Source organism: Aulostomus chinensis, chromosome 15, assembly GCF_037954235.1.
Source record: "Aulostomus chinensis isolate RoL2024-O1b breed Wild chromosome 15, RoL_Achi_v1.0, whole genome shotgun sequence".
NCBI classification, from domain to species: domain Eukaryota; kingdom Metazoa; phylum Chordata; class Actinopteri; order Syngnathiformes; family Aulostomidae; genus Aulostomus; species Aulostomus chinensis.
Window position 1 is genome coordinate 18,149,911 of NC_141334.1, and position 18,141 is coordinate 18,168,051.

Consider the following 18,141-nt stretch of genomic DNA (forward strand, 5'->3'; position numbering starts at 1 on the left):
GGCGTGCGTGTTCTCACACACACACACACACACGCACGCACGCACGCACACATATCCTACATCAATAATCCATCTTCTCCCTTGGCTCTGATATGACTTTGTTCTGCACTACCTTGCAGATACTTGGCAGCTCTGACGCTGTACTCTGAGGCCTGCTGGAACTCCCTGTACTTTAAAGACACAAAACAGCTGTCTAAAGCTTGTGCAGATGTTGTACTGCTTTATGAATGACACAAGCTGTACACGCAGACTGATGTGTTGCTAAACATTATAAAAAAAAAAGAAGAAGACATAATTTACTTATTGTTTCACCTGACAAGCACTGATGGGAGTTTAGACACAGAAAATGTCATGGCAGACAAGCATCAGTGTATCAGATGACATGTGATCAAGATGGGACTTTTCATCACTGTCGTTGCACACAGCACAAGCAGCGAGGCACTTCTGTTTCCTGATTTGCCGTCCATCGCATTGTGTCCACAACCAGACAATCAGCTTATACAAGATTAGAGGATACGAAAAATGCTCTCACTACCAACCGCCTCGCAAAGATGGAGCACAGCTTGTCCTGTGCACAAGTTTTTGCTTCGTCACTGCTGCGAGCCTGCGCACCCTCCCCCCACCAACCAGCTATCAAAATGCTGGGGCTGACAGACATGCGCATAGACACTCATAAGCCTCCATGTATCTCTCAAATTATTTATGTCACAGCTGAGAGCATGTTATTTAATGTCTCGATCACGTTTTGTGAAAAAAGGTGATGTTAACCGCTAGCAGCAGTCTGATACTGCAGGGCCACCCAGTGTGCAGGTACAGGTACAAATGCACTGACTTCATTTTCAATGTGATATTCCCTGTTAATCTTCAGGGGATTGTGTGTGTGTGTGTGTGTATGCACGTGTGTATGTGAATGTAGAATCATCTCCCAGCAACATCCGAGTGTGTGAGAGGAAAAATGACGACGTAAAGGTAACATAGGTAGAGGAATTGACCAAGACACTAATACAGGATCCATGAACGAGTGTCTGGTTGCCATGGATACAACAACCTCTTTTTAGAGGCACTGTCCCTTTCTCTCTAAAGCTTTGGGAAACAATTTGCCGTCCTTACTCAAAAGATTATTTACTTAATCTGGTTGAGGCTTTGTCCTACGGTGTGCAGATTAGAGAATCACTACCAGATGCACAAGTTACCTCCTGAATATGAGGGAAGCAAACATCTATGGGTTGTATGCTACACGTACGTGTTGTGTGTCAAAGTTAAGTGCTGCTTCAAATGTATTAAACAGGGCAGACACACTTTGGGTCTAGCTGAAATCAAACGTGACGAATGATTGAAAATGAGGTGTTATGAATAAGGCTGAGGAGGAAATGTGAAGCTGTGACAATGAAATCGGAAGCTAGACAGAGATGTTTTTCTCTTGGAGAGTTGAGTCAGGCAGTGCAGTCCAAGTAATGGGTCAAGATCAAAGATGGCAGAGTAGGACAAATCTTTTCCAATGCACCTCTCTTTCTGCACATTCCTTCGACACTATTAATATTTCATGGACCACAGTGTTCTAAATGATCCATCCAACTTTAGTCTCGCACTGAGCTTCTCTCCAAGAGATGAGACTAGACAGAAACAATGGCTCAAGAAGAGAGCAGAAACAACTACAGCAAGTTACAGTAACACTCCACACACAGCGGCATGTACGTGTAAACACTGTATTCATAATACTCATCCATTCAATCCCTTTGGTAACCTGGGGGTAGTGAAAACAATTTGTTAACACATCACTGACACAGCCCTTTTTACAAATCCGGCAGTCACAAAGCAACATTATGACTCTTTCAGAATCACGTTTGTGTCCACCATGTGAATTTATTTGCGCTCCTTTAACTCTGGGTTTGTTCTCGGTCTCTATCAACTCCTGAGGGTATTGTCGGCTTCTTGAACTGCTAATGCTTGTCTAATTTTTTGAACTTTTGATTTGCAGCAGCTGCCGCTGTGGCTGAGGCTGAGAATGACACTCTCGGAGCCGTGAGCGTCAACCACAGCGATAAAGTTGATCTGAAACTCACGACAGTTCCATGAAGCTGTGGGGAGCTGCAGAGTCTCCAGGGATGTCCACTGCTACTTGAGATGCCTCCCAAATGATACCCTATTATTTTACACATTTGTTTTAAACTAGACTACTTCAGCCTGTTGGTCAGTGTTTGAAAATGTGGCCAGTTGGTCTATTTTATTATTATTAAATTATTTTATTCATCAAGCAAACTTGGGCAATTCTGGTTAAGCACCATTAAATAAAATCAAATAGTTCTCTTGATTTGATCAATTCCCGAGTTAATACACTGACTTTTAAAATACATATTTGTAATTGGCTCAACACAAAGATACTTGGAACCAGTGAAGAACAGGCCTTGTTGGCCTTGAGAACTATTGTAAATGTAAGGAAATGAGTCTACCAAACGATAATGACTGAGATCCATCAACCTTAGATTGTTTCATCATTGATGAATCTTAAAGAGAAACTGATTTTGTTTTAAATCATTATGACGAAGACTTGGACTCCAGGGAAGTGCCACAGTTCTGGAGGCTGGATGGCTAAACAAGTGAGCAGCAACACTGGTAGCTACAAGCCACCGTGGACACAGAAGGCATCGCTGGTGTTACGGTCCTGCAGTCAGCTACTAATCCTGTGGTTCATTTGCAGGGAAGGATGTGAGCTTTGCCTCGCCCAGGCTGCAGGGCAAGGCTCTTTTGTAACATGTCCGTTGACTGTCACAAGATAAGCCCACTACAGATGCACCGATTGCATTGTTCTTGGCTGATTCCAATATCTGATTTTTGTATTAGTGTGACTTGCTGATGCCGATTTTTGCCAATTACAATTTTCTGTCCAAGAACTACTCTTATAACAAGACATAAAATAAAAATATAAAAATCAACTTTTCTTCTATGGAAACTTATCTTCATAGTTAAAGAAATATTACTCTTAAGAGTTTCCTCCAAATGTTACTTGGTTACAGGGTCTTTTCTTACTGTAACAACCCTAAAAAAAAAAACAAACATGAATATGTAAAGTGCTTTCCGACTGCAAAAAGGAACAAATAAAACTCTTCTGAAAAAGAGTTGCAGTGTATCCAACTGTGTCTGAATATCTTTTGCTTACTGAACAAAAGCAGTTGAATGCAACAGCCAGTGAAGGAGAGACTACGGTCTGGCTCTCGCCTCTGAGCTCTACCTACCAGCCTTTCCCTTTGTTAGCTTTCTCAAACTGGCCTGATGGAGTTTGTAGTGTCCCATTAGGTTTGTTATGGCTCCCTGACAGTTTGCTACATGTTTTACAAACTTCCAGCTTTATGTCTTCATTACTCAGTGAGGAACATCCAGACTAACCCCTAGTTTCCACTGGACACGGCCATGACGCCGATCACGTCGGTCCTCAACAAAGCTACAATCTCCAGCTGCCCACCAGCTTTATTGAACTTATGCTCAGGTTCTGTCGATTTCTTCGTTGCCTCTTAATTGATATGTTCTGTCATGTGCATTTTGAGCACATGTTTATCTTGTGTCCTCTCAGGTCTGTTTCTGCAATCGGGAGCCTGCGCATGGTGTTTCATTTTAAAAATACAGCCATGATATACTGCGTAATTAGTGTGGAGATTTCCAGTCTGGCTCAATCTGCAGATTGATGCGCTGTTTGTCAAAAATAGAATCCCTGCCATTCTTGGTGAATCTCCAAGCGTTGACAAGTGACCAGTTAGGAATCGGAAACACCGGTTAGGAATCGGAAAACATGTGGCACTGACCAGCCGGTTACACTGAAGTCCATCCGATTCCCTGGCCCGAAAATCAGCGAATTCCTAAATCTCACTCATCTCTCTGCATCCCTTGCAGAGCAACTCCAGTCAGTCAAACTATCAATAACTAGTCAGGGCTGATCAAACATGTATTATATGTACTTACATCAAATATGATGACTTAGTCTGGGACTTGGCGGCCATGTTGAGCTTTGCCACTAACCACTTGGCGCTGAAACACTTGAACAAGCAGCAGTGCCAACAGTGATCAGCAACATCCGTGTTTATCAGGCTGGTCCCTCTGATCCATTCAACAATCTGATCAAAGCTATTTAAAAAAAACTATTTTACAACGATTTTTTCGTCATCTTGTAGCCCTGGTGTCAGGCTGAATGGAGAGCCCCGATTCCAGACCCCCCACAGGGACCAATCAGGGACTACAAGGTAAAGGGCCTCAAGCACACACAAACATTTGACTTTGCTTGTACTCCTAATTCATTTAGCTAGCAGGTCTAATAGTATCTTAATCACGGAAAAATCTTAACCAATTTAATTAAGCTTTCATTGTTCCATTTGGTTCTGAGGCAGATAAACATGATATACTGCAACGGTAACTGAAGATGGTTTTTCCTCCTCGCAGCTGGATCACAACAATCAATGGTGATGATGAAAACTTCGCACAAAGCTGCAGCCACTCTCCTCGCTAAAAGATTGACGGACCTTTGATCCACTTAAGCAACAGAGGGCGCTGATAATAAATTATACAAGGACTGACGCAGAATAAGAACTGCCGAGTCAGCCCAACCACGGATCATAAATAGTATAATGCCTGGCCATGTCTGGTCACAAGGACGAGAGGAACCATCTACCTGATAACTCTGAGACCAACACTTTTTATGAAGGAACAAATGAAAAAGGAGCAATTTAACAAATACGAGGAGGCTTTGAATACATCTAACAATGTTATTGAAAATATCAACATGGTTTAAGTTGCTTATTCCAGATTGAATATTAATGAAAAATATAACTCTTACCAATTGTTCCAACAATGACGTTTGAGCTCACGTTGAATAATTTAAGCTTGGAAACAATTTTGTAAGCATTTAACGTGAAAGATTACTTTGTTTAGTTGAAACTTCAACTTGCTGAAAGTTAGTAGAAAATAGAGCTCTGTGGATGTGACTTAAAGGTCAGAGGTCAATATGTGATCCATCAGCTAATGAAATGCCATTGTTGTGACACCGTCAAACTTTTCACCACTCGGTCTCAATATAGAAAACTAAGAGAAACACCTGTTCTATATCAGTCATTGCCCTTCATCAGGCTACATCCCAGCACTCCAAACGGTCTTCCACTGCAGAGAACATACTCTGTGTCTGCAACAGTGACTGCACAATGTGCTCTTGGCTCTTGCCAGCACACACATTAACACGTCTTACTCCTAACAACCCCTCACTCTCCCCTCTGCCAATCAACACCAGGGCACCTCAAAGCCTTCCAGTTGAGTAATGGCAGCAATAAAAGTAGCTTTTCATCATCTCACCCATGAGGAGACACTGAGATAATTCAATTACTTGTGTGTTGCATCGGTTACTCAATAACTGCAGCGCTCACGTGTGTCCACCAGCACCATGAACCCCCCCCCCCCCCCCAAGTAGCAGGCAAGGCAGGCAAATACAGGCGAGGTAGGGAGGGAGTTAGGATACACACTCATCACACAACAAACACTCCGAAACAAAAAACACAATAAAAGCCTGTGGACTTACAAAGCAGTTGAGCATAGAGCAGGACACCCTTCCTGCAAGGCTCATGTCGAGGTTACGCAGGGCTGTGCCTGAATGACACGCAGCCGATGGAGCAGCAGCACGACCAGAGCACGAGGAGCCGGCATTACCATTCTTCTCCTTACCGGAGCTTCTCCTCCCCTCTCCCACTCTGAACCCCTCTGCCTGCCAACACTCTCCCCCCTACTCTTCCCAAGAAATGCTACGGTACAACTCGCCAGTCCCAGCTCACATTCAGGAAACCACCCCACCCCACCCCACTGCTCCCAGAGAGGGGAAAGGGAGCACGTTGGTGTCTGAAGACAGCCCCAGCTGCACTGCTGAGAGAGGAAGGATAGTCCATAAAGATACAAAGACGAGCAGCAGTCCCCCTGATCAGCAGAGTTGAGGGCAAAGTGATGCAACGGCTGTAGACGTACGAAGCGAATGGATAGACAGAAAACTGCGAGGAGAGCGTGCTGAAGAGAAAGGAAGACAAGAGGGAACTGCCCGTGAAGCTCCACCCTCTGTATGAGCATCTCCATCCCTCTCTCTCACATTCACATGCTCACATTTTTCCCGTTGTCTCCCTCTCATCCCTCACTCCTCCCCCTCTCCCTCCTTGTTCACCCTTCACCGATATCTCTTCATAAATATGCCTCTCCCTCAGCAGCGAGGTGCTAAAGCTCAACGAGTACTGGCGGCAACTAGAGGATGCTCCGGCTGCCATGCATGCACCATCTGACATCAGCTACAGAATATTGTGTTTCTTAATCAAGCACACATGCAGGCAGCCATCGGCAAAGGACATCGGCTGAACACAAAGACACAACCTGGAGGAAGCAGCGGTTGGACACTATTGAAACCGTTTCTCTGTAATTCTGGAGAAGAAAGGAAATGCGTGGCAGAGGACAGAAGAGGGAGGGTGTTGAGGAGAGGTGTCTATGCGGAGATCACCAGTGACACAGCATTCTACACAAGCTCTTCCTCTCCCCTTGTGTCTCCTTGACACATGTATTGTACATCGTTGGCCAAAACTGTGCATTTCCTGAACATTTTTCAACCAGGGGAAGTTATTGGACGGATATGCAGTGGCCCATTTAACAGTTACGGACACAGTTGGAAGACAGACACACACACACACACACACACACACACATAGACAGACAGACAGACGCACACCCACACACACACTCTCCTTTCCCTTCTTACCCCAACCTCCACTCTGCCAGTCGTGACAGCCACTTGCCTTTAGCTGTATGACCCGACATTATGTAACACGCAGAATACATGCAGCATATGTTGAATGCATCACCATCAAAATGGGATTAACTTCACTGGGGGGTGGGGTTGCTGTAATGCTGCTGCGTTTCATTATAACTGGATTAATTTTCATGGGGGGGGGGCATGATAATTGCAGTTAATATTTAAGTTTCATCTATTTGAAACCAGTTTAAGTGAAGTTTCAAAGGTCTGAGAGTGGAACTCAAGGGCAAGGACATGGTTTCAGCTGCTTGGTAGAGGAACCTGCTGCCAATCATTCCTCCTCATCAGTGACTGTTCAACATCATATCCATCTGCAGGGAGGAAGGGGAACCAACCTTGGTACACAGAAGACTGCTTTACAGCCAGCAGAGTGTTGGTAATGGCAGAAATAAAGTCCACTAGACATCTCCAGGCTAACGTAGACTATATTCATGAAGTCACTGGTGCTAAACATTGTTATTATTCACAGCAGGTCGCACATTTGATATACAAAACACTGAAGCTCTAACGGCAACATTACAAAGGAGTACAAATGTAGTTTTCACTTCCCTACATACATAGCACTTCAATCTAGAGAGCCTTACAGGTGAAAGGAGATTTATATATTTCATAAAGAGACTGCAAGCAGCAGGATACAGATGTTTAACAATGCAGATGTTCAGTTCACGCATTCATAAACTGCCAGTTCTAATTGCATCCCCTCTGATTAATCATTTATCTGTTTGTTTGTTTGTTTGGATTCAAAGATGTACAAATTCAGATTTTTGCTGGATTAAACCATACCACAGAGAGACATTTACGGGACAGTAAAACTAACCCAGCGTGTCAATGTGCACTCTGATGTCATTGCCTCCTTCAAGATATTTAACGTGTGTTAAGTTTGTTTGGGAATGTGGAGAGCCAAGTTAGATGAGACTGCATCACAAGTCAATCAAAGTTGCATTTTTGTATCCTTTATCTTTCTTCCCTTTTCGATTTTATGAGGGAGTCTGCAAAAACAAGCCTGGAGATAATTTTATAGGGTATATAATGTAATATATTATATTGCACTCACGAGGGTTATTCACATCTAGATTAGTTAACAATACAAGACATGCAAATGGATAATAAGATCAGATAAATGCTACTAAACCTTAATTCCTGTCTTAAACTGCCCGCTCTTTAAAAAGGTCAAAGTGGGAGAGAATTCTGTTCATGTCACATGCAAAACTTGTGACCTACAATATTCATTTTCCCTGAAATGAAGAAGTGAATTCAAGCGTTACAGCCAACATCACGGCTCCCCGCCTCACATAAAAGCCCAGCCTTCTTGGTAAATGTGGCCTTTGTTGTTTGTCCGCAGCAACACCTGCAACTCTTTCTTGTAATGCTGGGAATTGAAGGTTTATTTATTCTGTAAAAATCCCCTTGATAAGGACTTCTCATATCAACACTCCAAAAATAATGTCGCTTTCAGTGTTGCTGTGTAACAGAAAGTGGTGTTATTTTAGGTTGAAAATAACCGACTGATAACCTCTGAAAGCGCGATGCTCGTATTCAGTTTACCTGTCCTCCATACTCACATATTGAAAGCAACTAAGCTAAACCTTTTTCATGACTTTATGATGATTGTAGTTTAGTTGCCGCTAAGTTGGTCTCAAATTACCCCTCTCTGCTTGCTGCTGCCTGGCCTCACAAGGACCAACCACAAAAGTGAACACCAGATTTGGCCTCCTGTGTCTCCGGTTTTATTTTAGGAAAGGAGGGCAGCGTGTCACCAACATGGTGTCAACCTTCATGTTGACACACAGCTATGGAAGCAGGATATGAATGAGATGACAAGGGAGCCTAACTTACGATACAAAATATATTTAAACTCCAAAATGTTATATGATTGAAACCACACACCAAAAAAATATAACTGTGGCACTTGATGCATTTTTCAACAAATTTGTCAGGTAGGTGAGTGTACAGGCCCTATATGTACATGTATGGTGGTGGCTGTGGTGACTTTATTATACATTAAAGCATTAAAATGTAGGGGCTCCACTACCAGTGCAAGCCCAAGTAACTCATTGCCAACCGATGAGGTTACATTTTCACCCACGTGTGTTGGTTTGTTTGTCCATCAGCAAGACGACACAAAAATCCAGAAAGATGGTTTGGACAAAATATGGTGGAGTAAGGGCTAAAAAATTAACCAATTAAATTTGGGGGTTAATTACATTAGCCTCAGAGGCCTGCAGTTATACACTGTCTTTCTAGGTTTGTTTCTTACTGGAAAACAAGAAACAGGGCACCAGACACTGACAGCTAGGCTTCAGGAACCGGAGCAAAGTCAAACTCGAAGTCAAAGTTCTTTAATGGAGAGCTGAAGTCAAATCATTAACAGCACCCTGGACTGAACCCTATCTGGGAGCGTCTGATGTCTTGCCATTTCAAAATCCTTGCGCAAGCAGCTGACATCATATGAGGCAGTAAAACAAACTCATCACAGCAAGGTGCTGGCTTCCATTGCTCGTCCCTAAAAAGGTAGCATTACAGTACATGCAAGGACTGAGGGCAGGGTAAAACAACTCCATTGTCTTCTTTTCCATGCTCGCATTATCCTGCTAACAATGCAGCAGCAGGAGCGGACAACAGTCTAAACTCAATACTTCCTGTTTTGTTTTGGAAAAAGAGCTGGGGGCTGGGAAGTAATTAAACATGGCTTCACAAGACCAGATTAAAAGGATCATATTACCTGTGGAACAAACCAGTGGAACAAATGTCCTCCAACCCCACAAGAGAACAGGACCTTAGATCAACAACTGAGAGGAGATGGAAATATCAGCTGTGGCCAAATTCATTATTCCAATACCAACTGCAAATTCATGTTGCATCTGTCAAACATCAGACAACTTTGTTTTAAATCTCTAAAGATGGACGTACTCCAAATGAGATTCTAAACATCTGCATTGCTGTACAAGAGAGCCCCCCACCATATACACATTGAGCACAACAAACTTAGCTAGGAGCTTGGTGAAAAGATGCTTTTCAGAACAGTAGGAAACTGAGCTCTGATGCTGGACCCGCCCCTGACCAGCGGAGGTCGGTGTTCTTAATTTACACGCCTGGGTTGCCACAGTATTTGTTCACCAGCCCTGCCATCAATTAACCCCTGATCCTGATTGTGTGTCCCATGAAAGGCTGAGAGCCGGGCAACCCGCCATGGTGGCATTCTCTAGACCCCGTTCACCAAAACCACGAGACACACATCCTCCTGTTACACTTCCTATTTCTGTCCCATTAAAGTTGTTCCCCTTAGTTCCGACAAGAGTTAGTGACTGATCTAGTCCCTGCTTCTACTCACCACTGGGCCATTATTTACTCAGGACTCTGCCCTAAAAACCTGCCAGTGCAGTCCACAAAAAACATTCTATAAGTTATATGAAAAATCTACATATCAAATTAAGTTAAACATTAAAGGTTTTGTATCAGAGGTTTCATACTAATGACGCATGTGAAATTTAAGTTTAGCTGTGAAACACATAGTCTTGCAGCTTGAAAGTCATATTTTGCTTCACTTCAGTTTAATTACAACCCCCCGGGCCCGTGAATGCAGCATGATCCGACAAACCACCGCTTCTTTCATGTTCAGCCAAATCTGACATTGCCAGAAGTGCATGCAGCAGCTTGCAGTGGCATTATTGTCTCTCTATCATCGTAACCAGTCAGATTTACATTCTTGAAGATGTTTATTTACATGTTTTGCTTCATGACTGAGTCGCCAGTAGCATCCATCAGAGGGAGATCAGCAGATTCCCCGACAGATCACTATTTTCTGACACAGACACGTGCTGAGACTGGCCTGACCACCGCTTTTTCTACGGTGACTAGTAGTTGGTTGACAAGTCATTACGTTAATGAAATGAACTGACTAGTTATCTATCTACCTACCTACCTACCTACCTACCTACCTACCGTGGAGTATAAAACTGGTTTGAATTGTGGAGCTGAGAGAAATGTCAAGTAATATTTTAACAAAATGATGCATCATATAAAAACTCTAATGATTCTCCAGCCATATGCAAGATGTTGAAAAATGTTTAAAAAAAGTGGGCAGAATGTTCCAAGAGGAAGGAAGGAGTTGAGGAGAGGTGCAGGGCAGAGTGACATGATCCACAGACACAGAATTAGCTCTTTCAAGGTTGACAATATTTCCCTTCTGGAATCCTGTGAAGCAAAAATCTGTGTATAAATTCAGGCTGTTGGCTGCAGTGCCGACCCCACCCAGCATGCTATATCCCACTTTATTTGACTCCAGTTCTAAACAGTCATTTTATCATTCATATGAGAGGTGGAGGAAGGAAATGATCACCCTGACGCCCGGCATGTGAAGCTTTGGCGCTATGCAGAGCCTGGGACTCTGATTCAAGGAAATGATTAAAAATATTATTAACTCAAGTGAATGATGCGACTCAATCAAAGCAGATGTGACGGTAAACTCCTTCCTCTTACGAAGAGGAGAAAAGCCCAAGAAGGGAAACTCCAGTGGTTTTTTTTTTTGTTTGTTTTGTTTTGCATTTTTACACGACTGGTTCTGCTTTTTTGGACTAAATACGTCAATGGAACCAGCCCGGAATATCTAGAGAAGGACACATGAGATGAGCAAGAAGAAAGTCTGGAGTCAAATGTGGCGTCGTGAGGTTGCTTGATGAGTTTCTGTATGCTGCCCGTTTGTCTAACATGTCAGTCCAAAATAGTGGCGAAACACGGACACTTTCACCACTCATCTGCAAGGCAAGCACTTCATGACACATTTTAGTCACTAATCAGAGGTTCCAATTCGTGACCACTGAAGCAATGATTGAGTTTAAATGTCACAGTTTAACAGGTCTGGGAGCGCTTCAAACAGAGACGTGGGGTGAGGAGGGACATCAAAGACCTGCAACATCTGGTACCTACTGCACAGCATTCTACTGACGCGCTGTCATGTTTCCAATTGAAACCAACCGTGTAATAAATCTGTGACCCTGGTGAGGACAAGGTACTTTCACTTATTTTAAATAGTGTTTCAAAAGTCCCTGTGAAAGCCAGAGGGGGAAGTGGATGCTTTCACTCTTTGCAGACACCGATTCAACCACTAGGAGTTGCTGAAGTAGCCAGAGCAGCACATTCCCTGGCCAGGCATGTTGTTGCAGTGACGAGAGATATCACCTTGACTGAACCTTTGATTGACACCACGTTTATCACTGACTGAAATTAATCCTGATTATCACAATCCAAACAAAACAAATTAATTCCCCTGCATTTCTTTCAAAGAAGAGCAGGCAAGGGATTTTCACTCCTGAAGTGAATGATATATCACACATGGAAGCTCAGACTGAATTTAGAAGCTGCTGCATTGCCTCACATAACATGTATGATTTACACCCGTCAAGCATGTGTGCTGAGTTAATAAAGTGGCTAAAGCCTGAAGTACATTCGGCTGCCGAACATGTTGCAACACCCTGCGCTTTGCTTCGGTATGCAAGTGTTCTGCCATTTCCTGTTCAAGAGGGGAAAAAAAAGTCCCAGTGTGTTATTTAATGGTACAAAACCATGCAGGTGGATCAAAGCAGCACCTATTTTAATAAGCATCAGGAATAAACAACAGAGAAGGTGTAAACACACAGAATGCCCTCCCCGGTAGTGTGTGATAGGCTCACCATGCTGCCAGCCAGTGCTGTAGACAGACAGTCTGGGCAATCTTCACTCTTCAGATCCCTCGCTCTCCTCCCGTCTGCTGGGCTCGGCTGTGCCAGCAAAAGCTCCTGCCAACACAAAAAACACCTACTCTCAGTCTTGGGGTGTGTCTATGATCAGACGTGTGTGTGTGTGTGTGTATGTTTTCTGGTTGAGGAGTGTATGTGATTGAACAGGGCTGGATTCCATTTCCCTTCCCTGGTCTAAAGTTCAGAGAGTGTATTAAAGCAGGTGCTAAAACCATAAAATGGCCAAAAGCTTAGATGTAAATGTCATACTGAAACAAAGAAAAAATTAACCCTTCGATACACAACCACAGCTTTAATATGCACGTGAACTGCAATTTAGGAATTCCAAGGACAAACAAAATCTATACTACAATGTGAGTATGTGCTGCTTGGACACACACATGCATGATGGATGGCACATAAACTCACTGACAACGTACAGACTGGAGTACAGGCACTGACCACAATGCAGTGACCATTAATTAATCAATCAATTAATAAATAAATAAATACACACACAATTATATGGTATTTTGAAGCGTTAAATAACAACAACTTTCTGACTCCAGAATTAGTGATACAAACATAACCAGTGCTAAAGAAGGACGTGCTGGTACATGTGTGGAAAATTTGGAGCTGGACAACAGATGGAATGAGTTCTGATTTACAGGAAATGCAATCTCTAAATTCCTTGACAGATTGTAAGCCAGAAAAGATACCTGCAAGCCAAAATTCAAGTGGACAAAATTCGCAACTCCTCCCCACACCAAAACGCCAGCAAGTTACCTGGCTGAGCTGGTAGTTCTGATCATGGAACTGCATGACAGAACCACTTGCCCTTCACTGGGACTGCTGCTACAGTGGCTGATAAAAGTTTAACACTTCACTTGATAAGTGTAGGAAATGCTCCAGTGTCGCACTGCCTTCTCTTCCTGTGCATGTGCAAGCCAAGTGAGAGGGGAGAGGAGGACACTCGGTGCTTCAAACACACACACACACACACACACACACACACACACACACACACACACACACACACACACACACACACAAAGTCAGGCAGCCAGACAAAACATGGACACTGTGTTCAGTTTGTTATGGCATGGATCTAACCTACTGCAGCTTCAACACACTAATAGTACAAGTCGTACGAGTACACAACTGCCAACTAAATAGTTGCCACTGTGCACTTATGTCCTCCATACACTTTTTTCTCTAGACACACCCCCTTATGTACACAGCTCCATTAAAAGAAAAGAAAAAAAAAAACCCAACACTCCTCTCAACTCACATGATTCCGTAATCAATACACTCTTCTCTTACCTGCGATGGTCAATCAGCGCACCGAAAACAGAAGTCTGAAACTTGCATAAAAGTTGCCCATAAAAGTTGAATCAAGACTCAGTGCCTTACAAAGCAGCACTAGTTTCCGTCTCCTTAACACACACTGGTTGTAATCCAGAACATGACACACCTCCCTCCCTCCCTCCCTCCGTCCGTCTCCGCTGCCTACTCTCTCCCGCCCACTCTACAAGTGCCAGGTTTCTCACTGTGACGGAAGCCCTACTACAGGGCACCGACTGGTATTTCACCCACCTGCTCTTATTGTACTGAGAAGAATGGCTGACTGGTCATGAAAGGAAATCACCACATGCAGGCTAACTGCAGCGGTTACTCTCATCGAAGCTCCAACAATTCATTCAAATCTAACTGAACCAAAGTAGTTTCGGATTAACCTACAAAAATAAAAAATGCACTGGTTAAAAAGAACTTTCTACAATGTACACACTCCTGCATAATGTTAGCTACCCAATTTGTGTTCTTTAAAAAAAACAAAAAAACAAAAACTTCAATGTTTTGACAAGTGGTGGTGATCATTTATAGCTCAAACCACTGCTCTGGCTCCACTCTGGTTATGATGGTCAAGTGAAAAGCGTTTTGGTCTTTTCTTTCCACCGAGGCCAGTGAACATTTTTATAGATTAATCCGGGCGAGAGAGCACTTTGTCTAATGTATAATCCAAAATACATGATCCCATTCACCATTTCTACATTCCACAACAGAAACCACTTCATCAATTTCTGCCTGCCAGTGCCACTTTAATTGTTTTTGTTTGTCAAGAGAAACATTTCTGAATGTACCGCAGACTAATTAGAAACTGTAGCCACATTTGTCCCTCCATGAATTCTCCTCCTTCATTCTAAAGACAGTTTACTGGAAATGGTTGTAAATAAATAAATAAATAAACAAATAAATAAAATACTGGAGCTGAGCATCGTCTTGTTTACAAACATGTAGTCCACATCGCTCTGTTAGTTTTACCTGGGTTAACGACTAAAATGATCTTAAACAGACGGCTAATTTCATTTGCATGTTAACAGTAACAAGTCATGTGACTCTGAAGGAGACTGCAGGAAGTAAGCAGTCAAGGACTTATTTCTTCGTTCTTGAGACCTGCCCAAACTGATTTTTGGCGAATACGAGTCTGTTTGAGAACTATACTTGACAGAATATAAAAACAGAACAAAATCAACTTTCCTTCCGTGTGAAATGTTATTTTTCATAATTACAGAAAATGTAACTTTTATAGTTCCCCTGAAATTGCGCAAAGTTGCTGCATCTTTTCTTACCTAAACACTTATTCAAATAAACAAATGAATGAATTAAGTGCTAAAAAGTTCTACTTCTACCGCACATGAGTTGCAGTACACCCAGGTGTGTCTGAATACCTTTACTTATTGAACTGAAGCCGCTGAATGCAGGAGAGGCAGGAGAGGCTGCCGGCTGGCTCTCTACCGACCGGCCTTAGCCGCTTTCCCTTCGTTAGCTTCCTCAAACTGGGCTGATGAGTTTGAAGTGTCTGGTTAGGTTTGTTTGTCGTTGTTGGTCCCCGCGACATGTTTGACCCAACACGTTTTACTAACTGCGAGCTTTACATCCTCATGGCTCACAGCGACGAACTTCCACACTGACCTCCAAATTACCACGGGACTCAACCCGGCCTCGTTCTGGCTACCACGCCGATCACGCTGGTCCTCGTCGCAGCTACGATCTCCTTCTGCCCGCCGGTTTTGTTAACTTGCTCAGATTCTTCTGATTTTATTGCTTTTCTCTTAATTTATGTGTTTCCATCACGTAGAGTGCGTGCATGTGATGGAAACACATGCATGCACTCTACGTCACATGCACGTACAGTGCGTGTGTATGTCGGCTCCTTGGCAGTTCTGTGTGTGACCGGGATCGTGCACAGTGTGTTGTTTTAACAGCATGTACGATGCCATTCCTGTGACGATATCAAGTCTGGCTCGATTTGCCACGCCGTTCATCGAACCGCTGCTCTTCCCGTCGAATTCCCGCGCCGTGGCGAGTGACCGGTTAGGAATCGGTAAACACGTGACACTTACCGGTCAGGGCCGGTCTGGACCGGCCGATTCTCGCCGGTCAACTCCAGTCCAACTATCCAAACTAGACCGGGTTGATCAGACGCGTGTTTACGTAGAGTTACAGCGCTGTCTGTTTGTCTGTGTTTGGGCCCAAAAACGCAACTTCGATTGAGTGTCTTTGTGATCACGGGGATGGGTCCCTTCCGGAATAACGGCGCCTCCATTAGACACGAATCTCGAACTACGACCTCCTGATGACCCCTCCAGCCACGACAGACGACTCAAACGTTCATTAGTCACCGGTCCAGTACCTCTTCACACCAGGTACCAAGAACACATTCCCCACGATCGAGGGTCCTGCGACTGTGTGTCAAATCCAATCAGGTCCCTCCTCTATTCTAATGATGGCTGCTCCTGTGCACAACAATCAAGCAATAAACGTGTAGTTGAGCTAGATCCCACAAGGGCGGCTCCTGCGGTCGCGCAAGGCAAAGAGGTGTGCCCGTCACCCTCGAATAACTCGGGAGCTCCTGCTGACAACAGGGCCGCAGGGCTCCAGGTCCCCTGTGAGGCTGGTTTCACAATCCTGCCTGAGAACTACAAGCCACAACTACAACACTGAAGAATAACCACCTAAAATGTGACATGATTTACGATTTTGGAGGGCGTTTTTATTTTTTTACGTATTTTCGCCCCCCCCCCAAAAAATATTCAACAAACAAAATGGTTCTGGTGTGATTTTTGCTAAAAGAAATATTTTCTTAAATCTGTAAAGAAATATTTATAGACAGGACATGTCAGAAACACAATTTTTAATATAAAAAATGGTATTTTAACAAACAATTAACCTTTAAAAAAAATCTTGCACCTTCACGCTGTTTGAAGAGTGCGAGTTTTGTGATTAAAGTCAATTAATTTTGCAAACCAACATTCGGATTAATCAATAATCACTCGTCATTTAACGTCGTCTTAATAAGAACCGTCTAAACATGCTATTATAACCATTTGTCACATTTCTAGGCAAATAGATGAATCATGCAATTGATTTGATGAAAAAATTAAACCATTTTTAAAAGTAGCTTTAAAAAGATTTCAAATTAGAGACATACTAATCGCTCTCTTTTTATTAGGACGTATCTAGAAAACTGCAAAGGCTACACAAGTAAAGGTCCTGAGCCATGACAGTAATGATGATGAGATGACTTCAGCAAACAGACCTTCTTTTCCCGCATCGGTGACTTCCAGTAAATCGGTGCCTTCTGACCGAAAACAACCGTATAAATACAGACATGTTGTCAGCTCCACTACCGCCCACACTCAGGTGCTCAGACCGGCTAAACACAACAGGTGTGTGAATGAGTGGAAACAGGACAAAGTTTAAAGACACGTAAAGGTGAAAGTGAAAGTTGACGACAGCCTTTCCACACGCTGACATACAGGGCAAGGAAGCGACTCGTTAACAAACCGAAAGTATGCGTGTGTGTGTCTCTGAGTGTGTGCGGTGTTTGCAAAGCTTAGCATCGTGCTAGCTACCGGATGGCTACACTACTGGAACTGGAGTGTATAATTCGCTCGGTTGGCTGAAAAAAAGGAGGCAAGCCGGCCTGAGGTTCCGAAATACACGCCCGACAGCCCGACGACATGTCCCAGATCACCATATCATTTACAAGTTACTTCATTCGTAAATTTAAATCGAGTTACTCACTCAGAGAGAATCAGCTGACACAACGGTGACTCAGTAGCACTGCACGACTTCCGCATTCCTGTGACATGACAATCTCTCCAGCCAATAGTAATAGACGTATCTGGGATATATGGACCAATGGTGTTACAGGATTCGTACTGGCCAATGAGAATTGATTATACTCAAGCGAGTGACTTGTACACACCCACAGCGGAGCCAATCAGGAGCCACCAACCTCGGAGAGCGCACCAATAGAAATTCACAGCGCGGCACAACCGGGATACAGACATGCAGGCTGTTCGTCCCGTACGTGTGCTCCGGCACACACAAGCTAGCGGGTCCTTTAAGGTTCTCCGAACAATACGAGAAATGGGCGTTTCCTTTTTGTTTCTTTGCAAACTACTTAAAGCATGAATGTAATGCAGACCTTTTGAATATTGACTTAATTAATAATTGAGGACAACTTGGTGTATGTCGAGTAAACGTGTGAACAACATTCAAATACCGAGTTGATGCAGATTAACCAGTTTAACTTTGTGAAAG

General features: G+C 43.4%; 1 protein-coding gene across 9 annotated transcripts in view; it reads right to left on the minus strand.

The window, feature by feature from the left end:
* The window catches only part of mtmr4 (myotubularin related protein 4), a 42,699-nt gene extending 24,984 nt beyond the window's left edge, over positions 1-17,715 (minus strand). The window contains exons 1-2 of one of the 9 annotated variants that reach the window (XM_086226756.1): positions 17,620-17,715; positions 12,487-12,591 (exon numbers count right to left, since the gene is read on the minus strand). In XM_086226756.1, coding sequence (XP_086082882.1) covers positions 12,487-12,489 — 3 coding nt within the window. In that variant the 5' untranslated portion in view covers positions 12,490-12,591; positions 17,620-17,715. Of the gene's footprint in view, positions 1-5,554; positions 5,734-12,486; positions 12,592-13,854; positions 14,047-15,260; positions 15,413-15,504; positions 15,853-15,935; positions 16,170-16,225; positions 16,322-17,131; positions 17,354-17,619 lie in introns of those variants that run through there. The other 8 variants (XM_086226754.1, XM_086226762.1, XM_086226759.1 and 5 more) reach the window with 8 other exon arrangements.
* Positions 17,716-18,141: the final 426 nt, after the last annotated feature.